General features: G+C 44.3%; 1 protein-coding gene across 4 annotated transcripts in view; it reads right to left on the bottom strand.

The window, feature by feature from the left end:
• dner (delta/notch-like EGF repeat containing) overlaps positions 1-21,946 on the bottom strand; it is a 293,020-nt gene that overhangs the window by 30,130 nt on the left and 240,944 nt on the right. For all 4 annotated transcript variants that reach the window (XR_011960841.1, XM_072571949.1, XM_072571950.1 and 1 more), the window contains one exon: positions 6,984-7,208. Coding sequence is in view for 3 of the 4 variants with exons in the window: in XM_072571949.1 (XP_072428050.1) it covers positions 6,984-7,208 (225 nt within the window). In the remaining variant the exon portion in view is untranslated. The remainder of the gene's footprint in view (positions 1-6,983; positions 7,209-21,946) is intronic.

Here is a 21,946-nt window from a genome sequence, read left to right as displayed (position 1 = left end):
ATGTAGGAGCCCAGCACATCAGGGTAAGAGATAAGGCTGATACATTTGCAGCAATCTTCAGTCAGAAGTACCCAAGTGGATGATCCATCTCAGCCTCCTCCAGTGGTCCCCAGCGTTACAGATACCAGTCTCCAGCCAATTCGATTCACACCGCGTGATACTAAGGAATGGTTGAAGGCACTGGATACTGCAAAGGCAATGGGCCCTGATAACCTATTCCAGCAACAGCACTGAAAACTTGTGCTCCAAAACTTGCCGCTCCCCTAGCCAAGCTCGTCCAGTACAGTTACAACACTGGCATCTACCTGACAATGTGGAAAATTGCCCAGCTATGTCCTGTACACAAAAAGCAGGACAAATCCAACCTGGCCCATTATCATCCCATCAGTCTACTCTCTATCATCAGTAAAGTGATGGAAGGGGTCAGTAACAGTGCTAACAAGCAGCACCTGCTCAGCAATAATCTGCTCAGTGACGCCCAGCTTGGGTTCCTCCAGGGCCACTCAGCTCCTGACCTCATTACAGCCTTGGGTCAGACCTGGATAAAAGAGCTGAATTCCAAAGGTGAGGTGAGAATGACAGCCCTTGACAGGAAAGCTGCATTTAACTGAGTGTGGCATCACAGAGCCATAGTAAAACTGGAATCAGTAGGTATCAGGGGGCAAACTCTCCAGTGGTTACAGCCATAGCTGACACTTGTTCTTGTGAATGTAGATTGTAGCGCTAAGGCTACATTAGCAACCGCGTTGTCCCTCTCTAGGGTGCAGAAAATACTAAATGTTTCATGTAAGAAGGTTCAACCAGCACAATCCCAACACTAATACAGTCTATACCGATTATGGTTTACACAGCAGCAGGAGGAGAACTACCCCTGGCCAATGACTCCATTTTAAGGGAATTTATAGACATAAACTGATTTCCTTTCCAAGTTATACCGGGGACATCTTAAAATATGTTTCAGTCTGTGAAAAATGCACAGCATGACATCTTCTGTGAGTTCGGTTGATGAGTTTTTCAGCATCCACAAACATTTTACAAGAGAGAGCAATTTGCAAAGTGCCAACTGATACAAGCAATGGCCACGCCTCTTGTTTTGATCTCACCGTTTCCAAAGCAAACTTTAACCTGGTGATGTTGCACCTCAGTTACCTTTCATTCATTCATTGTTGCAGCATCACTGGCTGGGCCTGCATTTATCGCCCATCCCTAATTGCCCAGAGGGCAGGAAAGAATCAACCACATTGCTGTGGGTCTGAAGTGACATGTAGGCCAGATCAGGTAAGGATGGCAATTTTCCGTAGACATTAGTGATGGTTTTTTTCCAAAAGCTAACAATGATTTCATAATCATCATTAGACTCTCAAATTCCAGATTGAGGTCAAGTTACACCATCTGTTGCCGTAGCAGGATTTGAACCTGGGTCAATAGTCCAGCAACAATAGCATGAGACCATTGCCTTCCCCAAACAATTAGACCATTAAGCCATAAGATGACACAGCAGAATTAGACCATTTGGCCCATCAAGTCTGCTCCACAATTTGATCATGGCTGATTATGTTTCTCAATCTCATTCTTCTGCCATCTCTCTGTCCTAATCTCTTTACTAATCACGTGTCCAGTCTCATCACCACGAGATCACAGGCTCCCCAAACTAAACCTTGGAATGTTTTCCGCTCCGAATCCTGTCACAGATAAGCACCTAAAGTTCCAATGGCGAGACGGAAGTAAACCTGACCAGATCTGAATTAGTTGGGATGAGACTATTCCGAAGTTCAGGAGAAATAGATACATCGCCCATCAGGTACTGACTGCGATGCCTGAGAACTCCTTTAGATCCCTCGTAATTAAAATAGGACATCTTCTCTTTCATTGTTTTAAACTCACTTTCCAACCAGTGATTAGTATAATATCATTCCAGCTGCATGTTCCATAGATAATAAGCAACATTTCTATTGGAAATATAACACAAAAAGATTGCTCATTTTAAACAATTGTGACAGTTCTGTGCAGGTCCCATCAATTTAGTCAATAGATGGCAGTATTAAACTATAAAACATCTGTTTTGGAGCTGGAAACAAACATTGAAAAACACTCAGTCCTCTGGAGAGGTTAACATTATGTATTCATGAAGGGCTTTTGCCCGAAACGTCGATTCTCCTGCTCCTCAGATGCTGCCTGACCTGCTGTGCTTTTCCAGCACCGCTCTAATCTAAACTCTGGTTTCCAGCATCTGCAGGCCTCACTTCTGCCCATTGTGAATTCACCTCCATCCTCAAGGTGTGTTCACTTGCTGAGTTAGTGTCTAACCCAGCCCACAGGAGAGGGCAGAACCAATTGCCCTGCAGTGCTCACAAAACATGCCTGTAATAACCTTTCTCATGTGCTTCATAAGTGCTGATATTTTTAATTACATTTACCATGAGCTTGCAAGTTACTATTAGCAATAACTATTGTTATGCTGTGCTCTTAACAAGTTGTTATTACACTGGGTTAGTGTCTCTGCACAAACAGGTTCAAACCCCAGTTCTGTTTCAATCAGCCAATTCTATTTGAGTCATAGAGACATACAACACATAAACAGACCCTTCGGCCCAACTTATCCATGCTGACTAGGTTTCTTAAACTAAACTAGTCCCATTTGCCTGTATTTGGCCCATATTCTTCTAAACCCTTCCTATCCATGTAACTGTCCAAATGTCTTTTAAATGTTGTAATTGTACCCAACTCCACCACTTCCTTTGGCAGCTCGTTCCATACATGCCCCACCCTCCATGTGAAAAAGTTGCCCCTCAGACCCAATAAAGTTTTTTCCCCTCTCACCTTAAACCCATGCCTTCTAGATTTGAACTCCCCCACCCTGGGGAAAAGACCTTGGCTATTCACCCGATTCACACTCAAGATGATTTTATAAACCTCGATAAGGTCACCCCTCAGCCTCCAATACTTTAGGCAAAAATTTCCCAACATATTCAGCTGCTCCATCTAGCCCAAACCCTCCAGTTTGGTAACATCCTTATAAACCTTTTTTTGTGCCCTTTCTAATTTAATAACATCCTTCTTATAGCAGGACGACCAGAAGTAGAATTTATCCTCAACATAAAATCAGAATAAATCTATCTGAAATGTTTTTTTTTAATAACCTTCCTGCATTATGGAAAACTTTAGCATCTCAAAGTAGTAAGAGTAGGTGTCAATGTTGGAGTTATACAGAGTTTTAGTTCGGTCACAACTGGAGGACTGTGTGCAGTTCTGGTCTCCTCACTCCAGCCGGGATATGATAGCACAGGAGGGGCTACAGAGGAGATTCACCAGAATAGAACATAGAACATTACAGCGCAGTACAGGTCCTTCAACCCTTGATGTTGTGCCAACCTGTGGAACCAATCTGAAGCCCATCCATCCTACACTATTCCATTCTCATCCATATGCCTATCCAATGACCATTTAAATGCCCTTAAAGTTGGCGAGTCCACTACTGTTGCAGAATGTTGTCTGGGACGGAGAAATTGAGCCATAAGTAGAGCCTAGATAGGATTGGATTGTTTTCTTTAGAGCAGAGAAGATTGAGGGGGGTCATGATTGAGGTGTGTAAGATTATGAGGGGTATAGGCAGGGTGAATGGAGAGCAGCTGTTCCCCTTGGCTGAGAGGTCAATCACAAGGGGGCATTGTTTTAGGGTAAGGGGCAGGAGGTTCAGAGGGGATCTGGGAAAAACCAAATTCACTCAGCAGCTGGTGGGAATCTGGAATGCACTGCCTGGGAAGGTAGTGGAGGCTGGAAATCACACAACCTTTAAAAGATATTTGGATGAGCGTTTCAAACATCAAACCATTCAATGATATGTGACAAGTGCAGGAAATTGGGATGAACGCACTTTCGTGGTAGTTCTGTCAGTGCAGACACAATGGGCTGAAGGGGTTTTTCTGCACTGCACAAATCTATGAAGCAATGGGACCTTGAAATTCGAGAGTGAGACATTAAGGTATTTTGTAAAATTACTGATTAGGCATAAAGGCCTGGTGTTGTGAACCAGTTGGAAATTCACAAAGATATTGTGTACAGGAGTTGGGAGGTTATGTTGCAGCTGTATAGGACACTGGTTAGGTACTTTTGGAATATTGAGTGCAATTCTGGTCTCCTTCCTATCGGAAAGATGTTGTGAAGCTTGAAAGGGTTCAGAAAAAATTTACAAGGATGTTGCCAGGATTGGAGGATTTGAGCTATAGGGAGAGGCTGAACAGGCTGGGGCTGTTTTCCCTGGAGTGTTGGAGGGTGAGGGGTGACCTTATAAGAGGTTAATAAAATCATGAGGGGCATGGATAGGATAAATAGACAAAGTCTCTTCCCTGGGGTGTGGGAGTCCAGAACTAGAGGGCATAAGTTTAGGGTGAGAAGGGAAAGATATAAAAGAGACTGAAGGGGCAACTTTTTCACGCAGAGGGTGGTGCGTATGTGGATTGAGCTACCAGAGGAAGTGGTGGAGGCTGGTACAATTGCAACATTTAAAAGGCATCTGGATAGGTATATGAATAGGAAGGGTGTGGAGGGATATGGGTCAAGTGCTGGCAAATGGGACTAGATTAGGTTAGGATATCTGGTTGGTTTGGACAAGTTGGACCGAAGGGTCTGCTTTTGTGCTGTACATCTCTATGACTCTATGACTCTATCTAAATGTAGTTAAACACATGTTCTGAGAGGTAATGCCAATCACAGCATCCAATGGTCTGGAGCGAGAGAAGGCCTCAATGTGAATAGATGAAGTGATTGTGAGACTGCGCTGAAAGAAGATGGCATTGCCAGAGTCATCAAGAATAAAACTAAATTAGAAAACTGTCTTGTGCAAGTCTTTGATTAGACGTTGTTGGAATTTTCTGCTGAGAGATTGGAGAGGTTAAAGCTCCTACATGAGCACAATATGATGAAGCAACACCCTCTGAGGGTGATCAGTAAGATCTGAGAGACATCGACGTGGTCTGTCCAATAAAGGTTCAGAAACATGGGGCTTTTCATCCTCCAAAAATGGAGAGTTTAAGTTGAGGAACTTTGGTCAACTCCTTTAAAATAATCATCGTATTAGACACATACAGGCAGTTTGTGAGTTCTTGTAGCACAATGAGTCATGTCCCTCACTCCCCTGGGTCTGAGCCACACAAGAGTTATATAGAAGCAAAATAAATCCAAAATAAAATATCAATCCAAACTAAAATCAGAGAATGCTGGAGAAACTCAGCAGGTCTGGCAGCGTGAATGGAGAGAGAAACAGAGTTAATGTTTTTTAAGTCTAAAGTGAGTGCTCCAGGACTCAATGACCATAGAAGGTGCATTCGTAACCTGGTCGATCAGCAAAGCATTGACATACACCTTTGACAGGCAGTAAGAAAAGGAGAGCTACCTGGTCAGTCACCTCATAGAAAACAAATTGGCACCTTTACCATCATGGGATTCTATACATTCAATTCCAAGATAGACAAATGTTTAATCAGTGAAGGATTATAGGGAAATAACAGGAAAGTGTAATTGAGGATTATCATGTCAGCCATGATCTCATTGAATGGGAGATCAAACTCGATGGGCTGAATGACCTACTGTTGCTTCTATATGGTACAGCCTTCTGGTCACTGTAGCTTCCAACTACAACATGCTGCTAATGCCTCGTTTCTCAATGAAACACAGACTCTGTGAGGGAGCAGTTAGCTCAGTTGGCTGGATTGGATTGACCCTTGCCCCATTGCAGTTGTGGGTGGATTTGAGCCCTGCCCCCTTGCCCTGTCTGTGGTGGAGATTGTGGTGTCATGGCTCAGAGCTGCCTTCAGGGGGCAGTGTACTGGAAAGCTGAAGGCTACCTGAGTGAGGTAGATCCGAGAGGACTGGGGACATGGGAATAAATTACATCAGGATAGAACCAAGCTAGATGTCAGGAGCAACTCTTTGCAAAGTGAATTTCTAAACTATGAGCTGTGTTTCTGACTCAGGCACTCAGTGCTGAAGGAATGCATATTTTCCAATAGGCAGCTGAGTATCTCTAAGTCTCTGATCCAGTGGGTAATGTCGGTCTGGAAGGTACTGCCTGGAAATGTGGGGAGAGCTGGTTCAGTTGAATCTTTTCTGGGGGTGGCGGGGGGGGCTATTGGATGGTTATTGAGATTAAAACAAAATGCCAGGGTTATGGGGCAAAACAGGAGATTGGCACTGGGTAATGATGCTCAGTTAATGAGCTGGAGCAGGGATAATGGGTCAAATTGCCTCCTACTGTCCCGTGACTGAGATCTCAGAATTTCAGGTGTTGGCGCACTGCTGGTCACTCACTTTAATCTCCTAAACATTTATGATCGACTTGGAGATCGGGACAAAGTATTTCAAAGTGATTTTCACCTCTCAAATTGATCTCGAGGTTTTCTATTCTCTCAGTCCTGTGCCTGTGTTGGGAGATTCTGTAACTGTCTAGATTGTACCATTCAGATTCGGGCCAGGCCAAATAGATCAGCTGTCTTCCTATTTACCCCTGACAAAAAACAGAAACTCAGCAGGTCTGGCAGCATCTGGAGAGAGAGAGAACAGTTATTCCAAATCCAGTGACTTTTCTCCAGAGTCCAGTTCTTCATAAGAGTGACTGGACTCAAAAGCTCTGCTTTCACTCTCCATTATAACTACCTGACCTGAGGAGTTTCTCCAGCAGTTTCTGTTTTTTGTTTGTTTCAAATCTTCAGCATTCACAGTTCCTTGTTTTATTTTAGTGCCTTCCTATTTAATTTGTCGGTACATTTGAATTTGTTATTTTGTCCCTGATTACTGTGAATTTTTATTCCAAAGGTGTCTGGTATTTAATGGGTCACACCCCACAGCCACCACCACCACTTCAACCGAGTTTGCAACAATCCCATGGGACTGTCTGAAAGGGAACTTCCTTCAAATGCAGCGGTTCCTTTATCCTGGAATGAAAAGGATATCAGTGCCGTGATGCGGAAAAGGAGCAAAATTCATACCTGGGGCACACAGACACTTGTAACTGGTGCCAACCCCGCGGCAGATTCCATGGGCACAGGGACTGAGGGCACAGAAGTCAATGAGCTGTGTGCAGAGAGGTCCAGTGTAGGCAGGACTGCAGTTACAACTGTAGGATGTGCCATCGGTGAAGCAAGTCCCATTGTTCTGGCATGGCAACAAGGCACAGGGATCGATCCTCTGCTCACACGCCAGGCCAGTAAAACCTGTCAGGAGAATCACAGACAAGAATTTTAACTACAAGCCAGGTAAATGGAGTGGGATATATATCCATACTTAGACATACAAAATGGAGGGGTGGGGGGAGGGAACATTTTCTTGGGCTTTCCTCCATGTTGCTGCTTCAGCTACAGTGTAAATCCCTGTGAATAAACAGGGTTCAGATGTACCGCCCCTGAAACTATAATGACTGAGAGGAGGAAGCCACAAGGACTATTGGCCACCCTAGAGACAACTGGGAACAATCATTGATGTTGTGTGAGGGAGATGCTCTGAATGAATCAGTGCTGTAATACTCTCAAATACAAAGGCTGTGAGCTTCAGGCAAGTGATTGCAGCCAGGTCAACCCTGGAATGCCGCTGATATACAGTATGTGTGCAAATAATTTGATGAAAGGAACCGCAGTCGTAAAATCTTGACTGGTTCAAACGATACAGTGGCTCAGCAATTTATTTTATTCATTCACAGGATATGGGCATCGATGCACAGACCAGCATTTATTGCCCATCCTTAATTACCCAGGGGGCAGTTAAGAGTCAACCATATTGCTGTGAGTCTGGAGCCACATGCAGACCAGACCAGGTAAGGATGGCAGATTCCTTCCCTAAAGGACACAGATGGGTTATACAGTTACAAGAGGCTGGCATTTTTATTCCAGATTTTTATTGTGTTCTAATGCCACCATCCACCAGGGTGGGGTATGAACCCATGTCCCTTGAACATTAGTCTGGGCTTCAAGAATTACTTGTCCAGTGACATTAGTACTCTACTACTGGCCCCACTCCCCCTCCATTGGAATCTGCTGTCCATTTATTCTGTTTACTTTTATAGGGGCTTGGTGTACAAGTTGTTACCAAGGTTACAAGAAACAGACAGAGAGGTGTTAAGTTCAATAAAAGGTATGCCCCTCCTACTGGCAGACTAGGGGCATTACCACAGGCCTGTTAACCTCGGAACCCACGTAATTTTCTAATGGGCAGGAGCTCAAAGCCTACCCTGGCTCATGGTGGAATTGGAATTCAACAGAAATCTAACCATGACCATGAGACCATTGTCAAGAGGGACAAAACCTAAATGGCCACTGATCCCCTTTGGGGAATAAATGCTTTCCATAGTTGCCTACATGGGCGGCACGGTGGCTCAGTGGTTAGCACTGCTGCCTCACAGCGCCAGAGACCCGGGTTCAATTCCCGCCTCAGGCAACTGTCTGTGTGAAGTTTGTACATTCTCCCCGTGTCTGCGTGGGTTTGCTCTGGTTTCTTCCCACAGTCCAAAGATGTGAAGGTTAGGTGGATTGGCTGTGCTAAATTGCCCGTAGTGTGGGGTGAATGGGTCTGGATGGGTTGCTCTTCAGAGGGTCGGTGTGGACTTGTTGGGCCGAAGGGCCTGTTTCCACACTGTAAGTAATCTAATCATCCCTTGTGAATAAATAAGCATTTTTAAAAAGACCGCAGTTCCTTTTATCAAATCCTTTACACATGTGCATTATGCACATGCAATAGCTGTCTAGAGTGTCCCTTCCTGCCAGTATCTTTCTGAGTGCTTCCATCCTCCAGACCCACTGCAATGTGGTTGACTCTAAACTGCCCTCTGGGCAATTAAAGATGGGTAATAAATGCTGGGTTGGCCAGTAACACCCTCATCTCTTGAAGGCATGAAAAATAAAGGTGTACTTCAAACAAAAGTCAAATCAAATACTTGCCTGGACAGCCAGAGCTTAACAACTTTCAAGAAACTAGACACCAGTCATAGGAAAACAGTCACTGTGTTTGAAGCCTCTGTCACTGCACTAATCGTAGCTTACATTTACAGCTACACCTCTGATTTGTGGGCTGAATTGTATTCTTGCAGTGTAAGGCCTGATGATAGGCTGGAAAACCAGGAGCGATGTGGTCTGATTGAAGGAGCCAATTAGGCAGGTTCTAAAGGACAGGTGCCCGACCCCCACAGCAGCTTCTCGTCATTTGGAGGGCAAGCAGCCCAGCAGCATGCTGGGAGATGTGGCCATGTGCAATTCTGGTCTCATTCCTATCAGAAGGATGTGGTGAAACTTGAAAGGGTTCAGAAAAGATCTATAAGGATGTTGGAGGATTTGAGCTATAGGGAGAGGCTGAACAGGCTGGGGCTGTTTTCCCTGGAGCATCAAAGGTTGAGGGATGACCTTATAGAGGTTTACAAAATTATGAGGGGCATGGATAGGATAAATAGTCAAAGTCTTTTCCCTGGGGTCGGGGAGTCCAGAACTAGAGGGCATAGGTTTAGGGTGAGAGGGGAAAGATATAAAAGAGACCTAAGGGGCAACTTTTTCACACAGAGGGTGGTACGTGTATGGAATGAGCTGCCAGAGGATGTGGTGGAGGTTGGTACAATTGCAACATTTAAAAAGTATCTGGATGGGTATATGAATAGGAAGGGTTTGGAGGGATATGGGCCAAGTGCTGGCAAAGGGGACTAGATTAATTTAGAATACCTGGTCAGTGTGGATGAGTTGGACTGAAGGGTCGGTTTCCGGGCTCTACGTCTCTATGACTCTGTGACTATGACACTGCTCGGCACTGTAAGTGGAAGGAGAGGACACCTTGGAAAGACAGTAACCTCCCAGCAGGTAACTGGGGGCTGGGAGTATGGCAGCCAATCATGTTGGCCCTTGCCATGGGAAGGTGGAAGGGAGAATGGGTGAAGTTACACAGGGAGCTTCTGCTGGGGACTGTCCTCAGGTCAGTGTCCAAACTGAAGGACCTCTCCAGTACCTACACGCTCCCCTGGTTCACCTGGTGGTCTCCTAGAGGGCAGAACAGTGCCTTTCATTGGTGCAGTCAGCATCTTGGGTGGATGTGTAAGGGAGGGGCTGTTGTCATCCACCCTCCTACTGCTGACAGGAAGATAACACGTCGACCTCCACCCGCCCCCCCACCATTTCAGCCCAGTTCCCAAAAGCTGTTAACCTCCATCGCACTGTAACCACCATCTCGAAGATTCACTGTCAAGCTTGTCTTGACAGGAGCCTGAGAGCAGGACTGAGAATCTGTCCCTCCAAGGACATGCAAAACCCCGTCAAGTTTGATCAAATCTGAGATCCCCTCCAAGTCCTACTCTGTTCAGAACTGAACACATTCCTTCATTTTTGTTCAGTAAGGATCATAGAACGACCTGCCCAACATCATATGGGGCACAGTAGGACCACAGTGAGGTAATAAGAAGGCAGACCCACCCCCTCCTCAGAGCGGGAGATAGAGACCTGGTTCACATTCCAAAACCAACCTAGTGTGATTTCCCCACTATCCTGGGAGGAACTTCCTGCCCATCTCTGGGGTGGTCTTGATGGTGGGCAGCGTTTAAGCAGATGGGAGCCCACCATTTCCTGACAATGGCCTGACTAGGTTTGTGAGGGGAGAGCAGTTGAATACCAAGTACAGGCAAAGCCATTAGGAATACCCAGTTCCACCTCAGATTCCAGACTGCCTCAGCTCATCTGATGCTAAAATCCACTTCCATGTCTCAATAGGGTGCCTTGAGATTTTTAAAATTATGTTGAATACACTTCAGAAATGCAAATTGGCTTTGTCTTATAACTGCATATGAATCTGCATGCAAACACATGCTCCATTTGTGTAATTCTAACCTTTTGTGTGTCTTCTTCTCCATTTCCACAAATACCTTCAGATGCTTTGAGTTCATGTTTTGGATTACTCTCCCCAAGCTCCCCTGCTATTCCCATTTTCTTTCTTGCTACAAAGCAAGGTGCCAGACTGGAAGCTGCTAAATACATCAAGAGCCCCATGGTATTTGGGGCAAGGTTCTGGCATAAAGGATTGGCAGCAGATGACGCAAAGGTAGGTGGATGGATAGGTAGTGTTAAGGAAGTGGGGAGGCTACAGAAGGACTTGGACAGACTGGGAGAGTGGACAAAGAAGTGGCAGATGGAATACAATGTGGGAAAGGGTGAGGTTATGCACTTTGGTGGGAAGAGGAAGCATAGGCTATTTTCTAAACAGGGAAAAGCTTCAGAAACCTGAAACACAAAGGACTTGGGAGCTCTACTTCAGCATTTGCTTAGTTAACATGCAGGTTCAGTTGGTAGGAAGGCAAATGCAATGTTAAGAATTAATTTTATGAGGGTTAGAATACAAGAGCAGGAAGGTAGTGCTGAGGCTGTAGAAGGCTCTGGTCAGACTGCATTTGGAATATTATAAGCAAATGGCTAGTTATGCCTCTATATCTTCTAGTCTGATGGTTGAATGCTCTCTGTTAACCCTCCTTGTTGACTAGTTTTTGGTTAATTTCCCTCCTTTAACCTCGCCTCCATGTTGCCTTTCGCCTCTGTGAAGTACCATGAGATGAGTTTTTAACATGTAAGGTGCACTTTAATTGCAAATTCTTGTAGTTATTCTTTATCTGTCCCCCTCGTTGCTGCTCAGACTGGCTCCAGCTGTCGGTTTAATCCATAATGCAGCCTCTCGGAGTGCTGCACCTTCCAAAAGGCCAGGAAAAGCAGCCAATTACCAAGCCATTTTGATAACTGAAAGAAACAATTCTGTTAAATGAAAAATTGTTTAATCTGTTTGAACATTGCCAAAGCCTATTAAAGGATTGGAATGTCAGCTGAGGGACTGGCAAAGAAGTGGATTTGTTTTGCTTCAGTAAGTCTTGTTATAGTGTCTGAAACAGCCCCAGCGAGAAAACCAGGCAGCAATTCCAAACCGCACCATGGAACAATTTGTTTCCATAGTGATTGCAAGACTTATTTGACCATTTGTCTGACACTCTTGTTCCTAAAATACAGCAACACCTTGGTGGCAGCTGTAATTACCTTACTGAAGCATGAACTTCTAAGGGGGACAGTGTTTCATGTACAATGAATGGCTGCTTAGTCAGAGAAGGACAGTTCTCAGTTATATTAGCCTGTAGTGGGTTTGTGACACTATATTTGTAAAACCACTCTCGACCTGCAGTACAACACCCTCCAAGTGTCATTATCTTGATTTAAATGAAGGCTATTCCAATTCATCCATTGATTGCAAGTTTGTTACAACGGCTGATCAGCACCATCACAGAATCCTGTCAGTGTGGAAACAGGCCATTTGGTGCATCAAGCACACACTAAACCCTCTGATGATCATCCCATCCAGATCCCTCTCCCTGTAACCCTGCATTTCCCATGGCTAACCCATCTAGCCTGCACATCCCTGGACACCATAGCATGGCCAATTGATGTGAAAACTGCAAGAACTGCAGACGCTGTAAATCAGAAACAAAAACAGAAGTTGCTGGAAAAAAAACCCAGCAGGTCTGGCAGCATCTGTGGAGAGAAATCAGTTACCCTTCCTCAAAACTGTTCATTTCAGTCTGGTTTCAAAGCAATGCATGCGCTGAATCAGATTTGAAATGTAATGTATAAGAAAATATTCCTTCCCAGCAATGTTCTGCAAACAGCAGAGAACTGTGATCAGAGAACCTTTTTTACTGGCATTGGCTGAGGAAGAAATGTGCAGCCAAGGTATTGGATCATTCTTATTCTTTGGACACGATCACAGGACACAGAGCTCTTGGATTGTTGAAATTGTAGCAAATCTCCAGTATTGGACCGGAAGGCAGCTGAGATGATAAATTCATATTCTTCTATACAATTTATAAGCAGATGGTGTTCCCAAGAGTTGAAATGAATCAATCCAGGTCACAGTGATACAAATACATTACTTCCTTAGCAGGAGCAGTCAGTGAATCAGACCCAATTTTGTTGCTCGGGCAAACATTATTCTCAGGCTTTGTGTGGATGCTCCTGTGAATTCCTTAACTTACAGGAGAAACAGGAATGTTTCTATGGTCCATGGTCTGACCTTCCAAACCCACAACCACTTCCATCTAGATACAGGGGGCAGCAGATACATGGAGACACCACCACCTTCAGGTTCCTCTCTAAGTCACTCACCATCCTGATTTGGAATTATATCACTGTTCCTTCAGTGTTGCTGGGTCAGAATCCTGGAATTCCCTCCCCAATGGCATTGTGGGTCTACCTACAGCACATGGATTGCAGCGGTTCAAGAAGGCAGCTCACCCCAACCTTCTCAAGGGGCAGGTAGGGTCAGGTAATAAACACTGGGCCCAGGCGGTGACATCCACATCCCACAAATAAACAAATTTTTTAAAAAATACAGGTTTAGGCTATTCTTTCATTGACTGAAAGCGTGGGGCATAGTGGAATATCCAATGAGGGCATTGTTTAATTGGAAGTGAGTATTAATAACTGGAAAAGGAAAAAAGGAAATACACCAGGTTTCTCCTTGTGGAATAGAATTTCCTTCATTAACCTCACTTCATTCACCAGATGGTGGTTGTATTGGTTTTGAATTGTTTATGACCATGGAGTGAGGTGCCCACCGAGATTGACCAAAGTTTTAAGACTGAGGATGAGTTATTCACATTAGACAATGTGTCTGTTTCTCAGGAACAGCACACAGGAATATGCCAAGAAGCTAGGGAATGCCTTTGAGTATCCAAAACAAGTATAAAAGAACATTCCGACAAAAATTCCAAATCCAGAACGCTTCATGCCGGGGAGTGAGGGTTTGGTATTGATCAGGTGAGCCATTGACAGCACAGCTCATAAAGGATCGTCAAAACAATTAGTAAATGATTGGTAATTGGCAGTTTAGATCAACATGGATAATGTCAAACATTACTGTCAGGAGGAGCAGAAACCAGTCTGGGTATGTCAGCTAGTAAAGAGAGTGGAAAATGCAAGGGATAGTAAGGATGAAGCAAATGGAGGTTTAGACATTGAATCATCTACTATTAGATAGCTAACACGGACCTGTTAGGACAGTTAGACAGACACTTCTATGTTTAGAGGCGTGTAAACAAACACCTAACTAAGTTACTTGCTAAATATAATGTAGTTTAATGGGATTAACCGGGGTGTACAACATCAGCCATGAATGACATAGCTGTAGGAAAATCCATTCCCATAAAGCAACATCTTAATCACTTAGTTCCAGAGAAACAGGCTGAGAAACTTAACTGGACTCACCACATAAACACAATGGCTACAAAGGCAGGTCAGAGGCGAGGAATACTGTGGCGAGTAACTCACTTCCTGACTCTTCAAGCACCTGTCCACCATCTACAAGGTACAAGTCAGGAGTGTGATGGGATACTCCCCCTTGCCTGGATGGGTGCAGCTCCAACAACACTCAAGAAGCTTGACACCATCCAGGACAAAGCAGCCCTCTTGATTGGCACCACTTCCGCAAACATCCACTCCCTCCACCACTGGCACCCAGGAGCAACAGTGTGTGCTATCTATGCAATTCAATGCAGAAATTCACTAAAGATCCCTAGACAGCACCTTCCAAACACAGGATGACTTCCATCTTGAAGGCCAAGATGCACTGCAGAGACATGGGAACACCACCCCCTGCAAATAGCTCTCCAAACCACTCACTGTCTGCCTTGGAAATATATCCTTCACTGTCACTGGATCAAAATCCTGGGATTCCTCCCTAAGGGCATTGTGGGTCAACCCACAGCAGGTGGACTGCAGCGGGTCAAGAAGGCAGCTCACCCCCACCTTCTCAGGGGGCAACACATCCCACAAAATAAATAAATAAATAAAGGTGAAAGCAGAAATCCAACACATTGTTGGAAAACCATTGATTGAACCCAGGAAAAGCAGGTGGATGTCCTTAGTACTGCATAATCCTGATAGTTCAATTAGATTCTGCATCATTTAGAGAAAGGTCAATGCAGAAAGGTTCCTGCCTACTTTCTCATTTGAATGATTATGTTGTCAAAGTTGGCAGTATCAGATTTCTTACTACAATAGATTTGCTAAAATGATGTTTGTTTAACAACTAGAGCTAAAGAGATTCCCACCTTTGTCACACCAGATGGCCATTTGCAATGCCACATGGGGGATTTGGCCTAAACATTATTCAACTACTTTCCAGAGCTTGATGATTGAAGTGGTAGCCAGTGTTCCTAAATGTGCAGTTTGCCGTGATGTACTGTATACTGTGGCACCGGGCAGGACTACCTGGAATATCTGGAAACTTCGTTTAGGAAATGAATCTTGCCAACAGTTAACCTGCAAAGGTGTAAGTACAGGTCGTTCTGCTGTAACGCTTATTTCGTTAGCACAAATTTGCTGTGACACGCTTAACAATTTGGGGACACTGTTTCTAAAGTGCAAACTTTTAAAATGTGTGCTGGCTGTAACGCGATTACATCGCCAACACTTTAAAATACTGTTCCTAAAGTGCAACTTTTCTATAAAGCGAGGTTGCACAGAAACGCAACCATCATGTTTTAGAAGAACCTACCTGTAACCTACCCAAGGTGTGTAGTAAGGTGAGGACTTGTGCGCCAGAAACAGCATAGGCACTAGTATTAGTGGAGTCCCCTGTCCCTAAAACTAAATAAGAAGTCAGGAGATTTTGGAAAGATATGTGGTTTGTACCAAATTGGAGTACTCTAGTTAACCTACTGAGGGGTTTTCTCCAAAGGGATGTCAAAATGTCATTGCCAGGGCTGTGTCAGGCATCATTTGAGAAGTTGAAAGCCATTTTGATCAATGACCCAAGTTGGTTGAGGGGGGAGTTTTACAGAAAATAAAATTATGAAGGGAATAGATAAGATAGAAACAGGGAGGTTGTTTCCACTGGTGGGTGAAACTAGAACTGGGGAGCATAGCCTCAGAAGAGGGGGGAGCAGATTTAGGACTGAATTGAGCAGGAACTTCTTCATGCAAAGGGTTGTAAATCTGTGGACTTCCCTGCCCAGTGAAGAAGCTCAAGCTACCCTGTTGAATGTTTTTAAGGCAAAGAGAGAGAGATTTTTGAACAATAAAGGAATTAAGGGTTATGGTGAGAGAGTGGGCAGTAGAGCTGAGTCCATGAAAATATCAGCCATGATCTTATGAAATGGCAAACCAAGCACAAAGAGCCAGACAGCCTACTCCTGCTCCTAGTTCTTACATTATCATCAAGTTGCCGATTGACAATAGGGATTTAGAGTGTGAACAGTCTTTTAACAAGAAATTAGGACAAGCATTGAGAAGGCCGAAGGATACTTCTTCAAAAAGCGAAACAGACACCAGAAGAGATACCTTGCAATTGTGTTATGGACTAGGCCAGACCACTCAAAACACTCTTGAGCAGGCAACCCCAGACCATAACTTTATAATTTGTTTCATAAGTGCAGAGTGAAAATTACCCGGGGTAAGTTAGCTAGGTTGACGACTAGGTTTGAAAACAGACAGACATTTATTCACAAAATTACACAATGAAATACAAAGAACAGAATAAAGAACCCATACTGAATTCAGCCTATCAAACTAGACTTAATTATACACAACAGTCCCAAAAAGGAAACTCCCTTAAAACTAAGTATAAATGAAACAGATGCTTACAAGGGCAGAAGGGAGAGAGAGAGAGAGAGAGAGAGAGAGAGAGAGAGAGAGAGAGAGAGAGAGAGAGAGAGATTCCACACAGCTCATTGTTGAATTCCTAACCAGTTCTGAACTGAACTGCTCAGCTCGAGAGCTGACCACTCCCCTCTCTTTATACAGGTCTCTTCTAAAACATGACCACTTTGGCCTGAAGTCTCATCTGTTTACATATAAACAAAAATGCCTTTCAATGCCCTTTAATCTCTGTACCAAACCAGTCTAATCGACACCGGGAGCATTTACAACCCTTCTGAGAAAAACCAAGGACATAGTACCCTTGAAAAAAGATAAAAATCACACAACACCAGATTATAGTCCAACAGGTTTAATTGGAAGCACACTAGCTTTCGGAGCGACGCTCCTTCATCAGGTGATAGTGGAGGGCTCGATCGTAACACAGAATGTATAGTAAAAATTTACAGTGTGATGTTTTGCTATAAATTCTGTGTTACGATGGAGCCCTCCACTATCACCTGATGAAGGAGCGTCGCTCCGAAAGCTAGTGTGCTTCCAATTAAACCTGTTGGACTATAACCTGGCGTTGTGTGATTTTTAACTTTGTACACCCCAGTCCAACACCGGCATCTTCAAATCTTGAGAAAAGAAACAGCTTTTAGAAAAAAGGGACCAGCTTTGTGACAATTGGCAAAAATCTTGTGATTGAAATGTGGAAGCATTTTGACCATTGTGGTTACAGAGAGATTGGTATATACTTATCACAGGGAAAGAACATGAAATACCAGACTAATTTGATGGAATTTGTTATGACAGCCCTGTTTTTTAAGAATTGCTCACATTATGGGGAATAAAAAACATGTGTCAGTGCTTTGTCAAGAATGCACACTCGCTGGAATATTGTAAACAAAGAGAAGACATCAGAGATAATTATTTGTTACATGCAACAAGTGAATGAGCTATGAATATGTAGTAACTTTTTAAAAATTGTTTTGTCCACATTTTACAATGAAACACATCTTAAAATGGCATGTCTTTTGGGAAAATCTAAAGATTTTAATTAACAACTATGTAAATGTTTCATGGTGACCTTACATGTCTATTATAGAGCTATAATTTTTGGCATCAATTTAACATCTGGGCCTATTGACAAGTGGCAGCTGATACAGATTCCTGTTATTTGGGATAAAACATCACAATTCATGGTAATTGCTGACACTCAAGTGGATCAGATTCAGGTGGCTTTTGTCAATAGGTCCAGATGTTGAATTGCTGTAATTTGAGGGCTAAAACTGATCGTTCTGTAATGGATGTGTGTGGTCAGGGTGCAATTTGCAGTCATTAACACGATTATAAATCTGGATCCTTAGAGTTGCCCAAACGTGTGAGAGGCTGGAAAAAAACAGCAGGAAATTGTTTTGAAACAGTATTTTTCTTTTTGCATTTTTCCCCAAATAGCCAAGAAAAGGCAGCAAGCAGATATACTTTTGTTAAATGTATCAGTCAGTCTGTGGAAACTGACTTACCTATTGGAATGCAACCTACACAGACCAAAGTGTATATCCATCTCCCAGGTGATCACACACAATGTATGCTCTGTCTTGCCTTAGCTAGCTTTGTCTTGCTGGTTCTCTTTATTCCTTTCCTATTCTGTTACCCTTTCATTTCTAGCTCAATAGAGTTATATGGTCATACAGCAGGAAACAGACTTTTCGGTCCAACTAATACATGCCGACCATGTTACCAAATTAAACTGGTCTCACTTGCCTGATTTAGACCTATAACCCTAAAAGCCTTTCCTATTCATGAACCATCTGAATGTCTTTTAAATGTTGCAACTGTACCTGTGCCCACCACTTTCTCTAGTAGTTAACTCCACACACAATCCACCCTAGAGTTATGGGAGACATAGAGATGTACAGCATGGAAGCAGACCCTTTGGTCCAACTCAGCCATTCCAACCAGATATCCAAAATTAATCGAGTCCCATTTATCAGCATTTGGCGCATATCCCTCTACACCCTCCTATTCAATTACCCATCCAGATGCCTTTTAAATGTTAGCACGTTTTGAGAAGATTTGTAGCTCAGGTTGAGGTTCTGGATCTAGGTTTGCTCGCTGGGCTGGAAGGTTCAGTTTCAGATGCTTCATTACCATACTAGGTAATATCTTCTATGAACCACCAGACAAAGCATTCTGGTGTTTCCTGCTTTCTATTTATATGTTTGGTTGCCTTGGGTTGGTGATGTCATTTCCTGAGGTGATGTCATTTCCTGTTCTTTTTCTCAGGGGGTGGTAAATGGGGTCCAAGTCAATGTGTTTGTTGATAGAGTTTCGGTTGGAATGTCATGCTTCTAGGAATTTTCGTGCATGTCTCTGTTTGACTTGTCTTAGAATGGATGTGTTGTCCCAGTGTCAAAGTGGTGTCCTTCCTTATCTGTATGTAAGGATACTAGTGAGAGAGGGTCATGTCGTTTTGTGGCTAGTTGATGTTCATGTATCCTGGTGGCTAGTTTGCTGCCTTTTTGTCCAATGTAGTGTGTGTTATAGTTCTTGCATGGAATTTTGTAAATGACATTAGTTTTGCTCATTGTCTGTATATGGTCTTCCAAGTTCATTAGCTGGTGTTTTAGTGTGTTGGTGGGTTTGTGGGCTACTAGGATGCCAAGGGGTCTGAGTAATCTGGCAGTCATTTCCGAGATGTCTTTGATGTAGGGGAAAGTGGCTAGAGTTTCTGGACGTGTTTTGTCTGCTTTTTCTGTAGTACTATTTGTAGTCCAGAAGCAATCATCCTAACACCCACAAACGAAGCTGCATCAAAACATTATTTCAATGAGGTAAAAACAATGACTGCAGATGCTGGAAATCAGAGTCTAGATTAGAATGGTGCTGGAAAAGCACAGCAGATCAGGCAGCATCCGAGGAGCAGAAAAATCGACGTTTCGGGCAAAAGCCCTTCATCAGGAATACAGGCAGAGTGCCTGAAGGGTGGAGAGATAAGCTAGAGGAGGGTGGGGTTGGGGAGAAAGTAGCATAGAGTACAATAGGTGAGTGGGGGAGGGGATGAAGGTGATAGGTCAAGGAGGAGGGTGGAGTGGATAGGTGGAAAAGGAGATAGGCAGGTAGGACAAGTCATGGGGACAGTGCTGAGCTGGAAGTTTAGAACGGGGGTGAGGTGGGGGAAGGGGAAATGAGAAGCTGTGGAAGTCCACATTGATGCCCTGGGGTTGAAGTGTTCCGAGGCGGAAGATGAGGCGTTCTTCCTCCAGGCGTCTGGTGGTGAGGGAGCAGCGGTGAAGGAGGCCCAGGACCTTCATGTCCTTGGCTGAGTGGGAGGGGGAGTTGACATGTTGGGCCACAGGGCGGTGTAGTTGATTGGTGCGGGTGTCTCGGAGATGTTCCCTAAAGCGCTCTGCTAGGAGGCGCCCAGTCTCCCCAATGTAGAGGAGACCGCATCGGGAGCAACGGATACAATAAATGATATTGGTGGATGTGCAGGTAAAACTTTGGATATGGAAGGATCCTTTAGGGCCTTGGATGGAGGTGTGGGCGCAGGTTTTGCAGTTCCTGTGGTGGCAGGGGAAGGTGCCAGGATTGGAGGGTGGGTTGTTGGGGGGTGTGGGCCTGACCAGGGAACGGTCTTTGCGGAAGGCGGAAAGGGGTGGGGAGGGAAATATATCCCTGGTGGTGGGGTCCGTTTGGAGATAGAGGAAATGTCAGCGGATGATTTGGTTTATGCGAAGGTTGGTAGGGTGGAAGGTGAGTCTGAGGGCGGAATTGTGGGATGTGGATGAGATGCGTTGGAGGGCATCTTTAACCACGTGGGAAGGGAAATTGTGGTCTCTAAAGAAGGAGGCCATCTGGTGTGTTCTGTGGTGGAACTGGTCCTCCTGGGAGCAGATATGGTGGAGGTGGAGGAATTAGGAATATGGGATGGCATTTTTGCAGGAGGTAGGGTGGGAAGAGATGTAATCCAGGTAGCTATTGGAGTCGGTGGGTTTGTAAAAAATGTCAGTGTCAAGTCGGTCGTCATTAATGGAGATGGAGAGGTCCAGGAAGGGGAGGGAGGTGTCAGAGATGGTCCAGGTAAATTTAAGGTCAGGGTGGAATGTGTTGGTGAAGTTGATGAATTGCTCAACCTCCTCGCGGGAGCACGAGGTGGCGCCAATGCAGTCATCAATGTAGCGGAGGAAGAGGTGGGGAGTGGTGCTAGTGTAATTATGGAAGGTCGACTGTTCTACGTAGCCAACAAAGAGACTCTCCACCCTCCCCCCAACCTATCACCTTCATCCCCTCCCCCACTCACCTATTGTACTCTATGCTACTTTCTCCCCACCCCCACTCCCACCCTCCTCTCATTTATCTCTCCACGCTTCAGGCTCTCTGTATTTCTGATGAAGGGCTTTTGCCCGAAACGTCGATTTTACTGCTCCTCGGATGCTGCCTGAACTGCTGTGCTTTTCCAGCACCTTTCTAATCTAGACACATTATTTCAATGAGCCAACATACACTGCAGCACAGAGGAGCTACGCAGAGCAGAGGAAAATCACCTATACTCTGTATTCAAAAATAGGGTACCCAATGAACACAGTCCGCCGATTTCTCAGCAACAAACCCAAGCAAGCAGACAAAACATGTCCAGAAACCCTAGCCACTCTCCCCTACATCAAAGACATCTCGGAAATGACTACCAGCCTACTCGGACCCCTTGGCATCATGGTAGCCCACAAACCCACCAACACACTAAAACAGCAGCTCTTGAAAGACCCTATACAGACAACAAACAAAACTAATGTCATTTACAAAATACTGTGCAAGGACTGTAACAAACATTAAATTGGACAAACAGGCAGAAAACTAGCTATCAGGATACATGAACCTCAACTAGCCACAAAACGACATGACCCTCTCTCACTAGTATCCTTACACACAGATAAGGAAGGACACCACTTCGACTGGGACAACACATCCATTCTGGGACAAGGCAAACAGAGACACGCACGAGAATTCCTAGAAGCATAGCATTCCAAACAGAACTCTATCAACAAACACATTGACTTGGACCCCATTTACGACTCTCTGAGATAAAGAACAGGAAATGATATCACCATAGGAAATGACGTATCCACAGGAAATGACATCACCAACCAAAGGCAACCCAAACACATAAATACAAAGCAGGAAACACGAGCAGTGTTTTGTCCGGAAGCTCACTGTATGGTTAGAAGTTACCTAGTATGGTGACGAAATGTCTGAAAATGAACCTTCCAGCTCAGTGGGCAAACCTACATTCAGACCCTTTTAAATGCTGTAATTGTACC

Source organism: Chiloscyllium punctatum, chromosome 6, assembly GCF_047496795.1.
Source record: "Chiloscyllium punctatum isolate Juve2018m chromosome 6, sChiPun1.3, whole genome shotgun sequence".
In the NCBI taxonomy this organism is placed as follows: Eukaryota; Metazoa; Chordata; class Chondrichthyes; order Orectolobiformes; family Hemiscylliidae; genus Chiloscyllium; species Chiloscyllium punctatum.
This window is presented reverse-complemented; position numbering and strand designations above follow the sequence as displayed.